The sequence below is a fragment of the Schistocerca gregaria genome, chromosome 4 (genome assembly GCF_023897955.1).
Source record: "Schistocerca gregaria isolate iqSchGreg1 chromosome 4, iqSchGreg1.2, whole genome shotgun sequence".
NCBI classification, from domain to species: Eukaryota; Metazoa; Arthropoda; class Insecta; order Orthoptera; family Acrididae; genus Schistocerca; species Schistocerca gregaria.
Genome location: NC_064923.1, coordinates 132368194 through 132389643, shown reverse-complemented (window position 1 = coordinate 132389643; position 21450 = coordinate 132368194). Strand labels below are relative to the sequence as shown.

Genomic DNA, 21450 nt, shown 5'->3' with positions numbered 1-21450 from the left:
GTAGGAATCTAATCGATCTGTTATGCTTTCTGCTGCCAAGAGTAAATAAATTTTTCGTTCTTTCATTCTATATCTGATAAAACTGCACATGTAATATTATGCAGCATGTACAGGAAAGTGTGAAATGGTTATTTAGATAGTGTCTCATTTAAACTTATAGTTCAGTTGTTTATCTTCCTGATCACAGTTATGCACTTGGTTTTACTAGAAGCCCAAGTAATTAAAAGTTGTAGCTAACTGAAGTTATGACATCATCCTTACCTTCAGAGAACACATTTGAAATTATGTGAAATTTATTAATTTACAAAATAAGTGTGAAATTCTGGACCCTCTAAATTTCAAGCAGACATATATATCCCTGCCATCCTCCTCTTCCCCCCTCACTACCTTTTTTGATGTTGCAGAGGAAACCTTGGTTCAAAATTGAAGTCACTTAAAATGGACGGGTAAACCAAACTGGTTGGAATAATTAGTATATGGGGAATATGATAGAGACCTTTCCAGCTGCTGGGTCTGTAAGGATAGTAGCTTCTACAACAGTATTTAGCTTGGTTTTAATTTGCCAACGAGTTGGGTTACAAAGTTTTGGAAGATTCAGATTCCATAGTAGCATTCTGATCATAAGCCAATAAGCCAAAAATACAAATTTCTTGTTTTCTGTTAAAACTAACTGCGAGGAAAACTGAAACGGCACAGCAATTTTTACTTAAAATTATACGTAAGGGGAAAGAATATTTATAGAAGAAACATTTTGTCTAATGGTTTAAACGCTCTGGTATTGTAGTTAAAAATGACTGTGAAAAAGAAAATTAAACGTTTTCTTTGTTGCAGTCTGTCTTTAACAGAAAACCTGTGCGGTGTTGCTTGAAAAATAAGAAGCCATCCTTCTAAATGTTTGAGTATTGCACAAAATTTGAATGTTTATTGGAGTACTGTGCTAAAATTTGAAGTAAATTGATCGAGAACTTGCCGAGGTTTTTGCCAACAATGTTTGCCTATTGTTCCTTATATATATATTTTCTATGGCGTCCAAATTTTATTGGAATAATATGTGAAAACTTGAGTAAATACGTAAAGAATTTTCCCATAACTTTGGTTACAACCTTAAACTATGTCTTGTCTTGGAATACTCTTAGTGGCAAAAGTTATGGGATATCTTAATATTGTGTTGAACATCCTGTTATGCATTGAAGCGCAGTAACTTATCGTCGGAAGTCCCCTACAGAAATATTTAGCTATGCTTCCTCTATAATTGTCCATAATTGCAAAAGTGTTGTCAGTGCAGGACTTCGTGCACGAAATGACCTCTCAATTATGTCCCATAAATGTTCAATGTGATAGATGTTAGGTGATCTAGATTGCCAAACCATTCGCTTGAATAGCCCGGAGTGTTCTTCAGATCAATCGTGAACAATTGTGGCCTGATGGTATAGCGTGTTGTCATCCAGGTAAATTCCGGTATTGTTTGGGAACATAAAGTCTATGACTAGCCACAAATGGTCTTCAAGTAGCGAACAAAACCGTTTCCAGTCAATGATCAGTTCTGTTGGACCAGAGGACCCAGTCCTGTCCATGTAAACATAGCCCAAACCATTATGGAGCAACCACCAGCTTGCACTGTGCCTTTGTTGACAGTTTGAGCCCTTGGCTTCATAGGGTCTGCACCATATTTGAAACCTACAATCGGCTTTTACCAACTGAACTTGGGTCTCATTTGATCAGGCTAGTTTTTCGGTCATTTAGGATCCAACCAATATGGTCATTAGCCCAGAAGAGACGCTGCAGACAGTGTCGTGCTGTTAGCAAATGCACTCGCCCCCATAAATATGGTACCATACCCAATTAACACCAAATTTTTCTGCGCTATCCCAATGAATCAATTTGTCATACTCCCCACATTGATTTCTGTGGTTATTTCATACATTGTTGCTCATCTGTTAACACTGACAACTCTACACAAATGCTGCTGCTGCTGTCAGTCATTAAGTGAAGGTCGTCAGCCACAGCGTTGCCTGTGGTGAGAGAAAATGCCTGAAATTTGGTTTTCTTGACACGCACCTAGTTTCAATTACGATGTCACGTTCAAAGTCTGTTAGTTCCCATCGTGCAACCGTAATCGCGTCAGTAACCTTTTCACAAGAATCACCTGAACCCAAATGACAGCTTTGTCAATGCTCTTCCGTTTTATACCTTGTGTATGCAATACTACCGTCATCTGTATATGTGCATATCATTATCCCACGAATTTTGTCACCTCAGTGTAGTAGTGTAGATGGCTGTATTTTTTCTGAATCGAAAATATCTCACTAATTGATTCAGACAGTAATTAAAATTTAGAATAATTAGAATCATGAAATATTTATTTCAGGTGTAAGACATACTCATAAATAGGGTATTCCAGACAACACACAAAAATAATAATATTCAGTATATTTCTGTGAATTACTAACCTGAAATGTTTCCCATAAACCAAACAGTACTGAAGTCTTAAGAGTCCATGCAAAATAGTAAAATGTAACCTAGCCAAATTTCGAAGCATTGAGTAGCTTCAGAAATCACATCATATTGTTAGGCCTGTCATTAGTCACCCCTTCCTCAAGATCAGCAGTCTGCAACTTGCGAACACACGGGTAACATTTCTGTGTCTGACCACATTAGAGTCCACGATAGGCAAGCTTTCGGGTAACATCACAATTTTGGTTTGATTGAAAGTCAGTGTCCACCTGTGTGTTGGTTAAAGTGAAATTCTGAGTAATATTTTTGTATCTTAAATCTTGGGCAAGCTAGTTGATGCCTAACCTGTGGTTTGCGTATCGATACCACCCAGCGAGTGTCGAAGTTGGCAGTAGAACTGCAATTTACCGTCACTTGTCGATAGCGGTCTCATGGGATCTGGTGCACCCAGTGGAGCACACCCGCTGATAAATGCCTCAACTGCCCTGGACTACGAGCAACACCTGCTGCTGCATTAGAAGATGGCTGGTGGCAGCCACGTAGCTCACTCACATTTAGAGCCACTTTGCAATGTGCCACTATGCAGATGCCCCTTATTCGTGGCTCCGACAGCATAGTTCATGATTTAGTACAGAGAGCCTCATTCTTATTGACATTGATAGGTGGTCTCCTGTTTCTTGCTGAATTATTTGTAATGATTCTACATACTCTTGGAGAAATACAAGTAAATCTTCTGTTTCTTGTGATAACTTGTTTGCTAATCATTACTACTTTTGTACAGCTTTCCTACAACAGTTGCCACACCACTCTGTAGCCAACCACTCTTTACCATTCGTTGTGTATGAAGTTGTACACTCACAACCTAAAAGCACCAATGATCTACAAACTCTAGTTACTCGACAATGACATTAATGTTGTTTATTTACTGCAATTCACTAAGTTCATGTATCTGTCACTGTACATTTAACAGAAACTGGGACTGTGATTAATGATAGGGTAATCTTTCTTCCATGTGTGTTTAGAAAGAGAGAGATGCATTTCTCTCTACCTGTTTAAGATTAAGATATTTACTGAAATTGGCCATCGACAGTGTTATATTGCAAATAAAGTAGGAGGAGCCACTTCTCAAAATTTATTACTTGTTTGGTCTGTCATTTGGTACTGTCCTTCATAATATCTGTTTCTAGAATGTTTTTAGTACATGAACATCCAAGACTTAAAAAAATAGGTAAAGCAGAGGGCAACAATAACAACATGTGAGGGGGTTGTTGCAGGTGGTCGCACGTCTCCGTCCCCCCCGGCCCTAAACCCAAAAATGTTTTGTTCTTAACAAAGCAGAATAAAATTAATTTGATGTAAACATAAATATTAGAAGTAAGTTTAAGGGTAGCATTGAGGTAATGAAATTAGGTGGCAGTCTGTTATCTTGTAGACAACTGCGTCATTGTGGGGTTCTGCTGCTAGCTCGGAATCTGGTCATTTTCTTTAAGGATCATAAATGTTTTCTCACCTAGCCCACTATTTAATTTATATTACTGCAGCTCAATTGGACATATGGCAACAAAACTTATCACTATGTTTGCTGAAGCAATAAGGAAGGAGTAGATACTGGCTCAATATTGTAAAACCACAATTGATCAATAAAGGCAATGTTATTTATGGTTCACACACTTTATACACAGGCACTCCTGCTCAAGGGTTAACCAACAGTTATTTTCAGAAAAATACAGGGTGTTTCAAAAATGACCGGTATATTTGAAACGGCAATACAAACTAAACGAGCAGCGATAGAAATACACCGTTTGTTGCAATATGCTTGGAACAACAGTACATTTTCAGGCAGACAAACTTTCGAAATTACAGTAGTTACAATTGTCAACAACAGATGGCGCTGCGGTCTGGGAAACTCTATAGTACGATATTTTCCACATATCCACCATGCGTAGCAATAATATGGTGTAGTCTCTGAATGAAATTACCCGAAACCTTTGACAACGTGTCTGGCGGAATGGCTTCACATGCAGATGAGATATACTGCTTCAGCTGTTCAATTGTTTCTGGATTCTGGCGGTACACCTGGTCTTTCTAGTGTCCCCACAGATAGAAGTCACAGGGGTTCATGTCTGGCGAATAGGGAGGCCAATCCACGCCGCCTCCTGTATGTTTCGGATAGCCCAAAGCAATCACACGATCATCGAAATATTCATTCAGGAAATTAAAGATGTCGGCCGTGCGATGTGGCCGGGCACCACCTTGCGTAAACCACGAGGTGTTCGCAGTGTCGTCTAAGGCAGTTTGTACCGCCACAAATTCACGAAGAATGTCCAGATAGCATGATGCAGTAATCGTTTCGGATCTGAAAAATGGGCCAATGATTCCTTTGGAAGAAATGGCAGCCCAGACTAGTACTTCTTGAGGATGCAGGGACGATGGGACTGCAACATGGAGCTTTTCGGTTCCCCATATGCGCCAGTTCTGTTTATTGACGAAGCTGTCCAGGTAAAAATAAGCTTCGTCAGTAAACCAAATGCTGCCCACATGCATATCGCCGTCATCAATCCTGTGCACTATATCGTTAGCGAATGTCTCTCGTGCAGCAATGGTAGCGGTGCTGAGGGGTTACCGTGTTTGAATTTTGTATGGATAGAGTTGTAAACTCTGGCGCATGAGACGAGACATGGACGTTGGCGTCATTTGGACCGCAGCTGCAACACGGCGACGGAAACCCGAGGCCGTTGTTGGATCACCTGCTGCACTAGCTGCGCGTTGCCCTCTGTGGTTGCCGTACGCGGTCGCCCTACCTTTCCAGCACGTTCATCCGTCACGTTCCCAGTCCGTTGAAATTTTTCAAACAGATCCTTTATTGTATTACTTTTCGGTCCTTTGGTTACATTAAACCTCTGTTGAAAACTTCGTCTTGTTGCAACAACACTGTGTTCTAGGCGGTGGAATTCCAACACCAGAAAAATCCTCTGTTCTAAGGAATAAACCATGTTGTCCACAGCACACTTGCACGTTGTGAACAGCACATGCTTACTCTACACCTCTCTCAACTAGTTGCTTGTGGTGCTCTAGGAGGAAATTCAACTTTCAGTAATCCCAAAATTTCTGTGATATGGTTCTTGATGTTTGCGGGCGTATTTAGCTGATTGACCCTCAATGCCAAATAATCATGCAACTAATTTTTGGCAAGAACTTTCTGATGGGCTTTTCTGGGAATGGATGAGTTTGAATTACTCTCATAGATTACAGATCGATTGAGTCCAGCAATATTCAGAAGAGAGGAAAACAATATAAATGGTTGTCTTCTGGTAATTCATGTCGGAGAGTACATACATTTCATTTCATCAATTTTATCCATACTAGATTTGATACCATTATTAAAACTTACAAATTCTGGCTTAGACTTCTCCGAATCATTGCCAATACTATCATCATCATTTAATGGAGACAGTACCAGCACAACCTTGTTTCCCTCAGGCATGTATGAAACAATTGTCATATTCTTTCTAAATTAGAAAATGCTGGATTCCAAATGATGATTTTTTGCTACTGTCATAAAAGGAGAAACTTCACATTTAGGTTTACGAATTATTCCAACCACTATCAGTTTGTCATTTTTCAACAAGTAATCTGCAAGTGGAATTGATGTAACCCAATTATCACATTATATTTCTTCTGGATTTGGATGTGCATTTTGCCATTCTTTTGATAATAGCATGTGGTGTGTTGTCACAGAGATATGGCCCAGCCACCAGTTTCCCGCAGTATATTTCTGAATTACTAGTATAAAACATCTTTGCATCTGAAAGTACAAAAATTTTTATACCATATTTTGCCAGTTTTGATGGAATGTATTGTACAAATCCACGTCTGTCCCTTAATAGATCCAGCATTTCGTCCACTGTAACTAGTTCTGATAAACTAATGTTTCTAGCGGTTCTCATCGAACTAATCAATCTAAAATCAAACAGCGACTAATTTGTATGTTTCTTTTCAGTGACCTCTGTTTCTGACATCATGAAATCTCAGTACATGTCGACGAGAAACAAATCCATTTATGCCCATTGAAAGTCTGAAGCACACCACCCCTCTACCATCTGCAGCCCAGAGATCTTGTAAATTTGTGTGTGATGTTCGTAGAGCACCTGCCAAGAAAACAAATTCTGAATATGACTTGATCATGTAATGTTGAATGTCTGCAGCATTCCTTTCTCGGGAATATTTAAGATGAATGGTAGATATGTAAATATTAGTAAAGGAAACAATTTCTTCTAAAACTTCATCTATGAAAAAAGCTGTAAACAACCAGTTGAACACTTGACATTTTTTGCTTCACCTATGACTCACAGTAATTGCTTGACAGATTTATGTTCAGCTCTTTTTTACTCTCCTGTTTTGAATTGAGAGGTTGATGGCTCCATTGCCTGCCATCTTTCATAATATACCAGTCAAGTTATCACCAATATCAGTTTCATCCAAAAATGACTCACTTTCAGACTTGTGATCACTTTCAAAGATTGACTCTAGATTGGTACAATCTTCATTAGCAAGATCTTCGTCCAACCATTTCAACAGTTGGCTCGTCATCCACCATTTTTTTGAAAATATTAAAAAATAAAACTTCATTCAGTAATTAACTTTGGTCAGTGAAAAGACTTCTAATTGTATGACAATTACTACAAATAAAATTTCTAACTAAAAAATAGGTGGACAACATTTCTATATGTTGTTACTTACATTTTGTAATATTACCAGCAATAAACCATCAAAGAACTTAACAACACAATGGACTCAAAAGAATGCACACACGTATGACATTCTATACCTCACAAATTTGCTGTTTCAGACAGTAATTAATGTTTCTAATTGTTGCCGTTGGTTTGGTAGGGAAGGAGGGGAAGGTTGAAAAAGCTGCTAATGGAAAATGTTGAATTTTTAGTTCATTGTCTACAGAGAAAATTAAAACCGCTTACATTCTGCAATGCATGTAGCAGAGAGTTAATCTTTCACTGGTGTGCCAACACATGAGTCCTGAAGACATGCTGATCGTCAGTATCAGTATCTCTCTGTGAAGGTGAAACTCTTGGCCTCACTTCCGTGATCTATTAAAATTCCACATCATTAAAAAAGAGTGATGGAAATCGCTCTGTTTTTAGGTTTAAGTTATGCCTTGATTCGGGATTCTTGTATTTCTAATTGGTGCACATTTTTTTCCGTGTACAGTATGCAAGCTTAGATACTAGGACTAGACAGAATTATTGAACAGCCACCAAGCCTATAATTCAGCTTCGGTAATGGATGTACAACAAGATGGTGATTCCGCCCCCAAGGTTGAGGCACTTCACAAGTTAAACTTTAATCAGTGGCTAAAACTTTGGATAATGATGCAGCATAAAAAGATTGTTCTGTAAATGTATCAGTATTTTATATAAAGACAATTACTACAAAACCCACTACCACAACTGCTGCTGCTGCTGCTGCTGCTGCTGCTACTACTACTACTACTACTACTACTACTACTACTGATTAGATCTGTGTGCCAGACTCGGATTAAGATCCAAATACATGGCTTCTACTTGTAATGCTCTTGGCAACAGAGTTTTCGAGGTATGTTATTAAGGCTTCTTGTGAGTTCAATGCTGGAGTAGAGTTACTAGTAGCCATAACCTAAATAGAAAATTTTGCCCTACAGTTAATACCATAAAATTAACATTAAGTTTAATTATAACTACTTTTGGGGGGGGGGGGGTGTTATCAGTCTCCTGACTAGTTTGATGTAGGCCACCACTGTCAATTGTTGAATGAAAGATTGTCTCAAATTTTAGCTTTGATTGGCATAAGTTGTTTGTTTTCATTACTCCCATATGTTACAAATGGTACATCACCTTCTGTAAAAGCTGGGAGCTGCTACCTGTACAGTTTTGAAAAACACATTCAGTAGCCAGTTATGATACCGTAAAGTTGGTTTTGTAAACCTTATTTCTTGTCATATTGCATAGTACTTTGGAGATAAGTTCTTGTGAAATAGATTTTTTTAACAAAAAAGATATGCTCCCAATTCATGCATATTTACTTTAAGCTAGTATAAATTCTTATACTATCTTTACAGTACATTTACTGTTTCATAGATCATTATTAATATCTCACCAGTATTCTTATTGTTGGAAACGATTTCTTGTAGAGTGATGCAATGGCATCCTCTCCTATAGTATATTGTTCATTATATTTTGCTTCATTTGTATATAATCTTGCTTTCTGACTTCGTGAAATAATCATTTCTATCCACTTTTTTTCTGTCTACCACCTTGCTGCTGTCTGAAGTTTTTAAATTTGTGTCATACAAACTTATAAATAATGTCCGCAACTCATGGTCTTGCAGTAGCGTTCTCGCTTCCCACGCACGTGGTCCCAGGTTCGATTCCCAGGGGGTCAGGGATTTTCTCTGCCTCGAGATGACTGGGTGTTGTTTGTCCATCATCATCATTTCATCATCATTGACTCTCAAGTCACTGAAGTGGTGTCAACTAAAAAGGACTCTCAATACGGCGACCCGAACTCCCTCCCATGGGGCCTTCTGGCCAACAATGCCATACAATCATTTCATTTCATTTGTACGTAATTTTTAGTTTTTAATTTAATAAAAAAATTGCCTTGCAAATATCACATTTTAATGATTAAATTTTACTCATTTTAATGTGCCTTACAAATACTGTTATGCATGAATATGATATTGTTATTGGTGTTACCATGAGACTTTATCAAATTCTAGGGTGGCGCTAGTATGAGGGTTGTTAATCAGATGCTCACAGAAATGGATGGTGTGGAAAGTCGACGAGGAGTTTTCTTACTGGCAGCTACAAATAGGCCAGACATCATAGATCCAGCAGTCCTAAGACCTGGCCGTCTTGACAAAATTGTGTATGTAGGACTACCAGGTCCACAGGACCGAACAGATATACTACGTGCTCTCACCAAGGTATGAACAGCATATCTCTCTTCTCCATTATCAAGAAATATTTTCTAATTTTTTAAATGTATTGTTGTGTCATTATTTATCATTACATTACTTGTTGCGTCATTATTTATCATTACATTACTTGTTGCTCCATACTTAGCTTGAGATTTTGATTTTATTGTTGCATTTATTCTTATATCTGTTTCTAGTTATCACCAAAATTGTTGAAGATGGCTCTTTTTATTTATTTAATTTTTTTTTCCCCCGTAACATTGTATTATAATTTGACAGCAACCGACTACTGTACCCAGACATTCTCTTATACCTTCTTTAATTTCTGCAATCCATTTAATATTGCTCTGACTATTCCAAAATTTTCCTGTTTTTCGTTAAATCCTATTTTCTTGTGTTCTGCTGAGATGACCAAGAATGAGATGTATTTCTTGCTGATCATGCTTGTTACCAGTTCTATTTTCGTGTACAGTGTTTCATCTGAAGCTGTTATCTGGTGTCCATCTATTTAATGTTGTTTATTTATACATGTCCTAGGAATTATTTTTTATTTTAAGTATTCTGGCAATTTATACTGTGTTAGTTTTTTAAAGATGGTTTAAGCTGCATATTTTTATGGTTGTGTAACTGTTTTATAATGTTAAAGCTCCAGTTAGGAATAGAAACAATGTGGAATAGATAGATTGCTACTTACCGCAAAGATAACATGCTGAGTTGCAGACAGGCACAGTTAAGACAATTACACATAAGCTTTCAGCCACAGCCTTCATCAGAGAAAGACAAATTCACACCATTCATTCACACAAGCAAGCACACCTTACAAATACACTGTGTGATCAAAAGTGTATGGACTCTTGGCTGAAAATGACTTAAAAGTTCATGGCGCCCACCATCAGTAATGCTGGAATTAAATACGGTGTTGGCCCACCCTTAGCCTTGATGACAGCTTCCACTCTGGCAGGCATACGTTCAATAAGGTGCTGGAAGGTTTCATGGGGAATGACAGCCCATTCCTCACAGAGTGCTGCACTGAGGATAGGAATCAATGTCAGTCAGTGAGGCCTGGCAAGAAGTCAGCATTCCAAAACATTCCAATGGTGTTCTATAGTATTCATGTCAGGACTCTGTGAAGGCCAGTCCATTACAGGGATGTTATTGTTGTGTAACCACTCTGCCCCAGGCCATGCATTATGAACAGGTGCTCGATCATATTGAAAGATGTAATCGCCATCCCCAAATTCTTCTTTCAACAGTGGGAAGCAAGAAGGTACTTAAAACGTCAAGGTAGGCAAAACATCAAGATAGCCTGTGCTGCAATAGTGCCATGCAAAACAACAGGGGGTGCAAGCCCCTCCATGAAAAACACAACCACACCATATCACCACTGCCTCCAAATTTTACTGTTGGCGCTACACACGCTGGCTGATGACGTTCACCGGGCATTCTCCATACCCACACCCTGCCATCGGATCACCACATTGTTTACCATGATTCGTCACTCCACACAACCCTCCACACGTTTTTCCATTGTTCAATCGTCCAATGTTTATGCTCTTTACACCAAGTGAGGTGTCATTTGGCATTTACCGGCAGCCACTCGACCATGAAATCAAAGTTTTCTCACCTCCCACCTTACAATCATAGTACTTGCAGTGGATTCTGATGCAGAGTGCAATTCCTGTGTGATGATCCGGATAGATGTCTGTCTGTTACACATTACGACCCTCTTCTACTGTCAGCGGTCTCTGTCAGTCAACAGACGAAGTCGGCCTATACGCTTTTGTGGTGTACGTGTCCCTTCACGTTTCCACTTCACTATCACATTGGAAACAGTGGGCCTAGGGGTGTTTAGGAATGTGGAAATCTCAAAAAATAAATATGACACAAGTGACATCCAATCACCTGACCACATTCAAAGTCCGTGAGTTCTGTGGAGCACACCCCTCTGCTCTCTCACGATGTCTAATGACTACTGAGATCACTGATATGGAGTACTTGGCAGTAGGTGGCAGCACAATGCACCTAATATGAAAAATGTTTGTTTTGGGGGTGTTTGGATACTTTTGATGACATAGTGCAATGACCGCCATTTCCGGCAGCTCAGGCCAGAATGCCAATGGTACTGTTCTGGCCAGAGTTAATGATTATGTGTGTATGAGATATGCTTGCTTGTGTGAATGAATAGTGTGTGTTTCTCTTTTTCTGACAAAGGCTGTGCCCCTAAGCTTATATGCAACTGTACCTATCTGTATGTTAAGTAGCAATCTATCTAATCTTACATTATTTTATAATGTTTCAGTTTTTCAATTATCAATAGACATTTTTGAGTTTGTAATTTGCTTTGTTACCTTTTATTTTCTGTTTTACCATGTCTGCTTCTCATTTGGGTTGTAAGTCATGGTTTACATAAATATTTATCAACAATTTTGATTTCCTTTTTTCTGTTGTAATTCTGTGTGCAATTGGTGGACGAGTTAACCCAATTTCTGTTTTTTCAAACTGTATTTGAAGGCCAATTTTCTGTCATTTCTTGTTGCAATTTAACTTGTCAGATTTTTTCAACATTGCAGGCAAGGGGGGAGAGTGCCTGAATAAATCCCAAACAGTTTAAACATATATCATTTTTGGAACTTCCAGTTGTTATGTTGTTTGGCTTGTGTTTGTACTGTTGTCCCACACATTCCAGTACATAGTGGAATAGTAATGCTGATTGGCAATCACCCACTCTTATATCTGTTAGTACGAGGAACACTTCAGAAAGTTCTCCTGTAAACTTAGCTTTTGATTTGGTGTTGGTTACAGTAATTTGTTAGTTTTGGAGTAAGTCTTAGATTCTTTATAATTTTTAGTACTGAAGGTATGTGGTGACAATGTTATACTTTCTTAAAGTCTGCAAATGTTGTTGCCAGAGCTTTGTTCTATTTCATGTAATACACTGCAATTAATTTTAATCTAATTATGTGCTCTGTACAGCTTGTCCATGGTCTGAAACCTCCTCGATATTTCCATAACTCCTTATGAATAACTCTTATTCTTCCTTGAATCTTCCTCATAGGCTCTTGGACAAAATCTTGTAAGTGCATTGTAGGAGAGAATTCCTCTATAGTTGTCCATATTACTCTTATCACTCTTCTTGTGTAATGGATATATAGTGGCCATGGTCCATAATTCAGGGAGTTGTTCGGTTATAAACTTCTTTTGTTGAAGGCATATGTTGGGAGATAGTCACTTTCTCACCCAATACTTCCACCTTCAATAAAAACCTGGTCTTCTGCACATGCCTAACAATTTTTTGTCCTTAGAATGTGTGTTTTTTACTTCTTGGAAGATGGCGGGTTTAATATATTCAGTTTGCTTTTCATTGGTGTATTTACATTAATTTATAAGAGTGCTTTGGGTTTTTCACAGTAACCCTGGATTATCTTTTTCATTTTTCTTAAAATATTGGCTTGGTGTGTATAGCACAAAAAAGTCCAACACAAAACCCAATGACTTAAATATATTCTAAACATTTTACAGAATGGAACGAAACCTCGTCTTGCTGATAATGTGGATCTGGAATCTTTGGGAAAAAGTGACAGATGTCACAGCTACACCGGTGCAGATCTTGCTGCCCTTGTCAGAGAGGCTGCAGTTCAGTCTCTCAAGGAACATTTGAAACAGCCTGATGCAGAAGGCAATCTAGCTGTCACTGCAGAGCATTTTGCTGTGGCACTTGCAAAAATACGTCCTTCCATCTCAGAAAAGGTAATTCTGTATACACGATAGTCCATTCTCATTTTTATTCTTTATTTTGCAAAATATTAAGCAGATGGGTATGTACCGTTATCAGCAATCAGTTTGATGTAGACATCACCTGATTTAAGTATTACAGTGAACAGTTAAGGTCACAGGTATATTTAATTTGTGTATATGAAGTAAATCCAGGTTGGGGATAAAGGCCACAAGTTTGCATCAAATGCAGCTCTCATGTTTACAGCAAAATAATCATAACAGTAGTTGATGTATTAATCATTTTCCATTTTACACTCACTAGTTTAAAGGATACCATTTTCCCTGGCAGTAGGATCAGATATCACTGTTGATTTTGACCCTTGTTTATGCTTGGAAAGTACAAGGCTATATAAATGACAGTAATGTGAAGGTGCAGACTCCTGAAAAATCTGTGCTCCATACTAGCTTAACTAGCTTAGGAGTATATCCTACAAAGCTGCATCCAGTTGTTTGTCATATTTGGTATGCAGCAACTGGGGCTCTGAAAACTAAAATTTCACATACATATCAAGTTGAGCTGACTGCTGGTGCAAGCACTAACCCTGACAGTGATTTGATAAAACTGGAAGAAAAGGAAAAAACATGATGAACTCGTGGACAAAATCAATCAGAAAATTGAAAATGCAAATAATCGTGAAAACATTCAGTTTCTTACTCTTTTGCCACCAGCTTGATCTCCACAGAAAGTCAGTTCCAGATTAATGTAAGAAGGTATTTTATTGATTGATGAGCAGAAAAGAGAAAAGACATTGCCACCTGATAACAGTGCAAAATGTTTTCATTTGGATGAAGAAACCACAAGAATAATGCTTGTTGAAAAAAGACAAAGTGAGCACCAGCAAAAATACCTATGAACAGAAGCATTTTAAGTAATTTAACTGAACAACTGTATTCTCTCTCTAAAAAAAATAATAAAAAAAAAATTTTAAAAAAGTATCCTGAAGACAAAGTAGGAGTCTCAAAATTTTGCTTCTCTTCAACCAAATCGTGTATGCTTGCAGGATCATCAGGAACACACATCATATGTATGTCCATTTACCACCAAAATGTTAAATTGCTTCTAAATTCCATTTCTGTTAAAGGAACTTACCGAGATAAATTAAAATAATATGTGATATAAGTAAACGAGCCTGAAATCACTTCTCTATCAGAATTCTGTGACACACTAATTAAGAAAATTGAAAAATTTACTCCACACTCTGTTATTTCTCAATCACAATCTGATTATTTGAAAATGGAGGAGGAAAAGCTTGCTGAAGGATAAGTTTTAATTTTAATGGATTTCAGTGAAAATCTCAACTTTGTTGTTCAAGGTGAAGTGCAGGGGTACTATTGGAACAATGGTAGCTGCACTCTTCACACTTTCCATATGTATTACAAAAAGGACAAACAGTTGGAAACAAAACGTATTTGTATTGTTTCTGATGATCTAGAACATGAAGTTGCCTTGTGGTACCAGATTCATAAGAATGTATTGAATTTTTTTAAGTGCAACTTTCCAGAAATTCATCTTGCGTATGTTGAATGTTTCGCTGAGGGTTGTGCTGCACAACATAAAAATAGTAAGAATTTCAGAAATATCTGCTACCATGAACACGACTTCAACGTAAAGTGGAGCTGGTCCTTTTTTGCTACCAGCCATGGCAAATCTTTCTTTGGGGGTATTGGTGGCACTGTTAAGACTTGTCACAAAAACAAGTTTGTAAAGAGTTTATAAAGATCAAATAATCACAGCTTTACAGGTATTTGAATTCTGTTGCGAGAACCTGCAAGGCATTTCAGTTCTCTTTATTTCAAAAGATGAAAGGGTACAAGTCGGACATTATCTTTCTCAGGTCTTTGCAAGTGCAAAACCAATTCCTGGAACATGATCTATGCATCACATTGTACAAATATTACCATCCAAGATCGGAGCAAATAGGCTGAGCCGTGATACCGATTTTAGTACCCTGCATGATTTCTCAGATGCACTTCCGTCACTAATGCCAGAATGCACTGTGCAGCCCAAGTGCTATGTTGCATGTGCATATGACTCTTCTTGGTATTTGGGAATTGGTGAGAAAGTGAATTGTGAAGAAGGAGATGTTGTATTAAGCATCATGCAACCTCTTGGACCACCCCCGCCCTTCTATTGGCCTGATAATGATGTTTGTGATGTTTCTTTCTCTGACATTCTGTGTGAAGTTCATATCACCACAGCAACAGGCAGTACTTATTCTCTGAGCAGAGTCATCAAAGGTGGTGGAAGAAAAGTGGTTCTCTCACAAAAAAAATATTATCCAAGCATCACTGTCTCATCACCTGTAGTTCGAATCGACTTGAATTCAGATTGCAGCACCGGCATTTTGTGCAGTGTTGACAATATTGGCTTTTGACGAAATGCTTAAATATTATAAACAAAATACAGATATGGTACTAAACTGTTGCATTGTAGGTCGTGAGTTCAAAACTCACCTGGACTGTACAGTTTTAATTTCTATATTCGGTTCGAGTTCATTCTAGAAGTATCCACAATTGGTAAAAATCATTGTACTGGAATGTTCTGTAGCTGTATATATACAATATGTGCTCTGGCTGGAGGCAGTTTGCTCCACGCTCGCATATGTGCAAGTGCTGAATAAACCTTCATGGAAGTGAAGTTACTGTTTGTCATTCTTCTACTTACACCTTTCTCTATGTGACATTATTCTGGTGGAGGCGCTGGGTATTGGAACTTGTGATACCGCACAGTGTCTCCCGGCCACAACGGAGCTGCCGTTTACATGGCAAGAAACCAGAGTTTGAGCCATATTCAACAGATTGCAATCTATTGGAGAGAGAGAAGAAGAAGAAGAAGACATCACGATGACAGCAACTGTGTGCCACCGCATCAGATATCCTTCCGGGTTCTCTGGTGACGATGGCAAATATCCAAACAAGCGGCTGAAGGTATATGAGCATATAGCCAAATTTAACAAATGGGATGACACCGTGTGTTTGGCTAACGTATTTTTCTACTTGGAGCTCACTGCCAAGCAATGGTATGAGAACAACGAGGAGAAGTTCACAAACTGGGAAGTATTCCAGGCGAAACTGCGCAAGTATTTCGGCGACACACGGCGACAGAAGTGCAAGGCTGAAGATAAATTAAAGTGCAGGGCACAGCGTCCAGGAGAAACTACCGCATCCTACATTCAAGACGTCTTAGAGCTCTGTAAAATAGTGGATCCTAGAATGGAGAAAGAAGACAAGGTTGCATATCTCATGAAGGGTCTTGCTGAGGACATGTATCAAGCCCTACTCCTGAAGGAGGTTTAGACAGCAGACGACTTTGTAAAATGGTGCCAGTGTATTGAGACAATGCATAAAAAAGAATTACGCGTAAGAACTATGAATGGCTTCCTAATGTTGTATCGATGTCTGTGATAGAGCAAGAAACTGATTTCACAAGTGTTCTTTGTCAGATAGTGAGAGAGGAAGTTCAAAAGGCACTTGGATTGCATGGTGAGCAAAAAACAGAGACTCTTCAAGAGGTCATAAGGGAGGAAGTGGAACAGACATTGAACCCAATCTCTCGTCCTTCATTTCCCTTTAAAACGGTAAAAAATTCGAGACCCAGGTACAGTTACGTTCCTACAATGTCGCATGAGGAACCTGTTTGTATACCAAGGAAGATGGATGACTAGAGGACCCAGGATAACCAACCAGTATGTTTCCACTGCGGATGACTGGGACATGTGGTGTGCTGTTGTCGAGGAAGGCGGTTGATATTTGATGACGCCCGTGCCAGAAGACAACAGACCGATCTTAGCCGACACCAATTCGGGGTCAACGAAGATGAACAAGATGATGTGGATGCAGGAGGACGTAGGTCACCATCGCCACAAACTAGCCGCTGGAGAGGATGCTTGCCAACAAGGTCTCCATCACTGTTTAGACTCTCCAGTGAATCACCTAGTCGCTGCAACCTGGAAAACTAAAGGGAGCGACCTTCCTTGGAGGTGACGACGCCAAAGAGAAAACTCCTCTGCTGTCGATCACTACAAAAATGATAGGAAACTACGTCAATATCCTCATGGATGGCCAACCAGCCCAAGCTCTTGTGGACTCTGGAGCATCATATTCAGTCATGTCAGAGAGGTACCGTCGCCAGTTGCAAAAAACCGTATTTGTCAAAAACAAAACATCTCTGCTGAAGGTGGCTAATGGGGAAATATGTAAAACCTACAGGAAGATGTTATTCGTGTGGGTATAAGTGGCCATACACAGCCCTAAGAATTCATCGTCTTAAAAGAATGTAGTCATGAGGTCATTCTCGGATGGGACTTTTTGAAAGCTTCTCAAGCAATTATAGGTTGTAGTCGCTCGAAGATTATGCTAGATTAAATGAGATACTGTGGACAGGAAGATGCGCATCTGAGTGTGTGTAGACTGTGTGCTGGATTAAGTGATCATTCCTGCAGTCATCACTAGAAAGGTAGCTGTCGTGTGATGCCATGCATCAACCCATGGATCTTGTAGTGGAATGTAAAAGAAGTATACTGCTGAAGAATAACATGGTCATCCCAGCCTCTGTAAAGCTCAAGAAAACAATCGCCAAAGGTATGACGTGTGCCACCACCCTGTTGTCTACCAGCCTGGTGACCTCATCCGGATCTTCACTCCTCTTGGAAGGTTGGTCTCTTTGAGGAGCTCCTCAGGCACTACTTCGGACCTTATAAGGTTGTAAGACAGTTGTCTAATGTTACTTATGAAGTTGAAGATTTCGACCCCCGACACAAGACGACGAAAGATCAGAGATACAGTCCACGTCCTTTGAATGAAGCCCTGTAAGGATCCTGCAACCCGTGGTAAATTTGAAGCTCTAGCAACAGGCAACAAGTGGAAAGGTAACGAAGAACATAGCAGCAGGAGAAGTTCTAAGAAGATCACCGCCAGGGCGAACATCAGTCATCAGGAGTCAGAGTATGCAGCACCGATGACAGCTTCCCAGACTAGGAGGATGTAACACTGAGATGCTGTTAAGGAGGTAGCAATGCAATGTCGCAGGAGAAGCTGAGTAGCACTGCGGTGTAGTGGATATGATACTAAACTGATGCATCAAGGGTCGTGAGTTCATAACTCACCTGAACTTTACAATTTTAATTTCTATATTCGGTTCGAGTACATTCTAGAAGTATCCACAAATGGCAAGAATCAGTTCGCTCCGTGCTCTTGTATGTGCAGGTGCTGAATAAACCTATGTTAAGTGAAGTTAGTGTTTGTCATTCATCTACTTGCATCTTAATCTACGTGACAATATTAGATACCAAAGCAGTACACAAGATCTCAGTTCACAACTAGATAATGAGTGTTGTGGTGGCCTGGCACACACACACACACACACACACACACACACACACACACACACACACACACACACACACAGAGAGAGAGAGAGAGAGAGAGAGAGAGAGAGAGAGAGAGAGAGAGAGAGCACTTAATGCATCTGATCTCAAAATTAATACAGGGTAACTTCACTGATTAATTAGGAAGGGCACATTTTCCATTTTTTCCATTCTTGGTAGACTAAAAACTCGTTTTGCAGGTTCATTACTTGTAAGTTCAAATTAAATATATTTGGTGTTTAGCATTAGAAGTGCATTTTACTTTATTATGGTATTGTGTGAGATAATTTCGTTTTAATTTTTCCAGGATCACAAGCATTATGAAAAATTAAGGCGGATGTACACATCAGTACCTTCAAGTAGAATAAAAGAAATGGAAAGTGGGGATGACACATTAAAACATAGTACCTAATGTTTTACTACATCATGAAAGTAAAAACTACAGGCTACCACTTACATTTAAGTGGATGAAATGTACCTTCTTACTCTCCACCTGCGCTGGATGCTGCATAGCAGACATATCAACCTCAAGCTATTGGAACCCAGCTTTCTGTCACTGAGGGCTCAAATAAATCCAGATAACAGAAGTGTCAGGAAACAAGAAGCACGCACACTTCAACAGATTATGATAAATACCAAAGTGTTGCATGAGAAAGTTCAGACTGATGTACTGCAGCAGGCAAGATATTTACTGCGCAGACATCCGTAGCAGCTAGCAGCTGAGTCTGTCACGTGCAGTACTGTGATCAACCACGGAAGAAATGAGATGTGGTTCGAAATATTAAAGGAATTGAAAAGAGGTTAAAATTACATGTACGCATAACTGAAGAACAAGTTGTATAAGGAGCAGTTGTGAATGGTACATGTAATTTCATACCATTAATTTCCTTTTTATTTGTGTGCTTTGTTTTTTTTGGGGGGGGGGGGGGGGGGGGGAGTTGAATGATATAAGTGGCTGCATAAGCACGGGTGACAGAGAACTGCATATCATCGTCCATACATAATATATTCGGAGAGTCTTCTTGTGACCATGAATTAGAAGGAAAGTATATCAACCTGGGTCAAACAAGCCTCTACATAGAGTTAATAGCCCTTGGCTTGTTTGTACAATCCTGTCACCATAATTCTTCCGCGCAAGCAGATTTGAAGCATCTTTATTAAATGAAGCCCATTCATTTTAATACCCTTGAGCATTCTACATATATGACCAACACTGTCAAATACATGACGAACATTTTTATGATACTCCAGTTTTCAGTGGAGTGCCATAAATAAAATGCAGGAAGAGTTTTCCAAACAAGGAAAAATTTAGTGGGTTGAAATGAGTAGAGAGAAGTGTCTATGCCACAGGCATGGTAAACACAATCTACATATCATCACACATTACGAACAAAGTGTATGAACTAGGTCGACATTAAAATTTTGTGTTACAGTATTTTCATGAACAGGCCACATGAAACTCGTCTCATCACACTGAGTACCCATGGGTGCATTAACATTGCTGATTCTGCTTAGACTGTAACATCAGTTGTGTGCAAACTGTCATCAGTTTGACTTCCTCAGATAAACATCTCATGGGTTAGCATCTGAGCAAACATTTTTTGACAAGGGTTCTTGTATATCAACACTTCGTCACAGGAATTTGAAGGCTGTGTGATTATATAGAAGTGTCTTTTCCTCTTGGTCACAGAAAAACTCTCCTTTTGTTTGTATAGTTTTTGTTATTCGTGTGTGTGTGTGTGTGTGTGTGTGTGTGTGTGTGTGTGTGTGTGTGTGTGTGTTGTGGGAGATTTGTCCTCTGCAGTGACTGCATATATGGAAAGTAGTTATGTTAAGAGAATGGGGCAGAATTTCTAAATACATTTGATGTATTGGTTAAGAGAATGTGTTTAAAAGTATTGTGATGAGGCCATATCAGTACTGTTTTGGGTGGCTGCTATGGAGAAAGTAAATATGTTTAAGTTTAGAAATGCAAAGTAGGTATTTTCTTTTGAATATTTTATTTTTCCTCATATCCCAAATTCAGCTTTCTTATTCCATTGTGTCTTCAATGTACTTTTAAAGAATTGTGTGTGTGTGTGTGTGTGTGTGTGTGTGTGTGTGAGCGCTCGCACTATCCTCTGCCACCCTTGTTCACATTAAAGGCATGCTCTGCTGCTCAGAGAATAAAATGTGTTCTTTCTTTCTGTAATGTTGTTATTGTCATCACCCTTGCCTCTGCCCTGGTCACTCATCAACAATAGTATAAAAGTAGATACTTACAGTGTATGAAAATGTTTAATATCTCATATGATATTATATTGTTTGTCTTGAGCACCCATGTTAATCATTCTTTAAATTTATCTATGCATTTCATCGGCACATGAGTGTTTGGCATCTGCCCTGGATTTTCATGCATTTATTTTAATTGTTAATTTGTATTTGTAAGTTCAATTTTATATGAGACAAATAAATTGTACTACATTTTCTAATATATTTATTTTTCTAAGTATGTCCCCCACACCGTATGAGAAGTATCTGTTAGGAACCTGATGTAATAAATAAAAAGGATACATGATGATACTCAGAAACTCGTCTTGGAGAATCTAGTTGTACATTTAACACTTTTGTTAGTGGTGTCCATTTAATTAATGTGGCAGTTCTGGCAGTGGGAAATTTTTCCTCTTGGTTGTGGAGCTGAATACGTTACTCACCTTACTATCACAGAAATCCACTTAGACGAGTCAACAGAAGTAGATTAGTAAGATAGGGTACATCAAATGAACAAAATACAGACACGGGTGATTTTGTAATAATCAGTAATTGTTTGCAGCATTTTATCAGAAAAAGTAAAACATCTACTTTAACATGTAAGCTGTTTACGTTATTAGGCCACATGTATCTTTC

The 21450-nt window shown here is 38.8% G+C and overlaps 1 protein-coding gene across 2 annotated transcripts in view; it reads left to right on the top strand.

Annotated features, from left to right (window-relative positions):
- The window catches only part of LOC126266868 (nuclear valosin-containing protein-like), a 161245-nt gene extending 140210 nt beyond the window's left edge, over positions 1-21035 (top strand). For both annotated transcript variants that reach the window (XM_049971492.1, XM_049971493.1), the window contains exons 13-15: positions 9227-9433; positions 12944-13171; positions 18872-21035. In XM_049971492.1, the coding sequence (XP_049827449.1) occupies positions 9227-9433; positions 12944-13171; positions 18872-18976 (540 nt within the window). In that variant the 3' untranslated portion in view covers positions 18977-21035. The remainder of the gene's footprint in view (positions 1-9226; positions 9434-12943; positions 13172-18871) is intronic.
- The last annotated feature ends 415 nt before the right edge of the window (positions 21036-21450 follow it).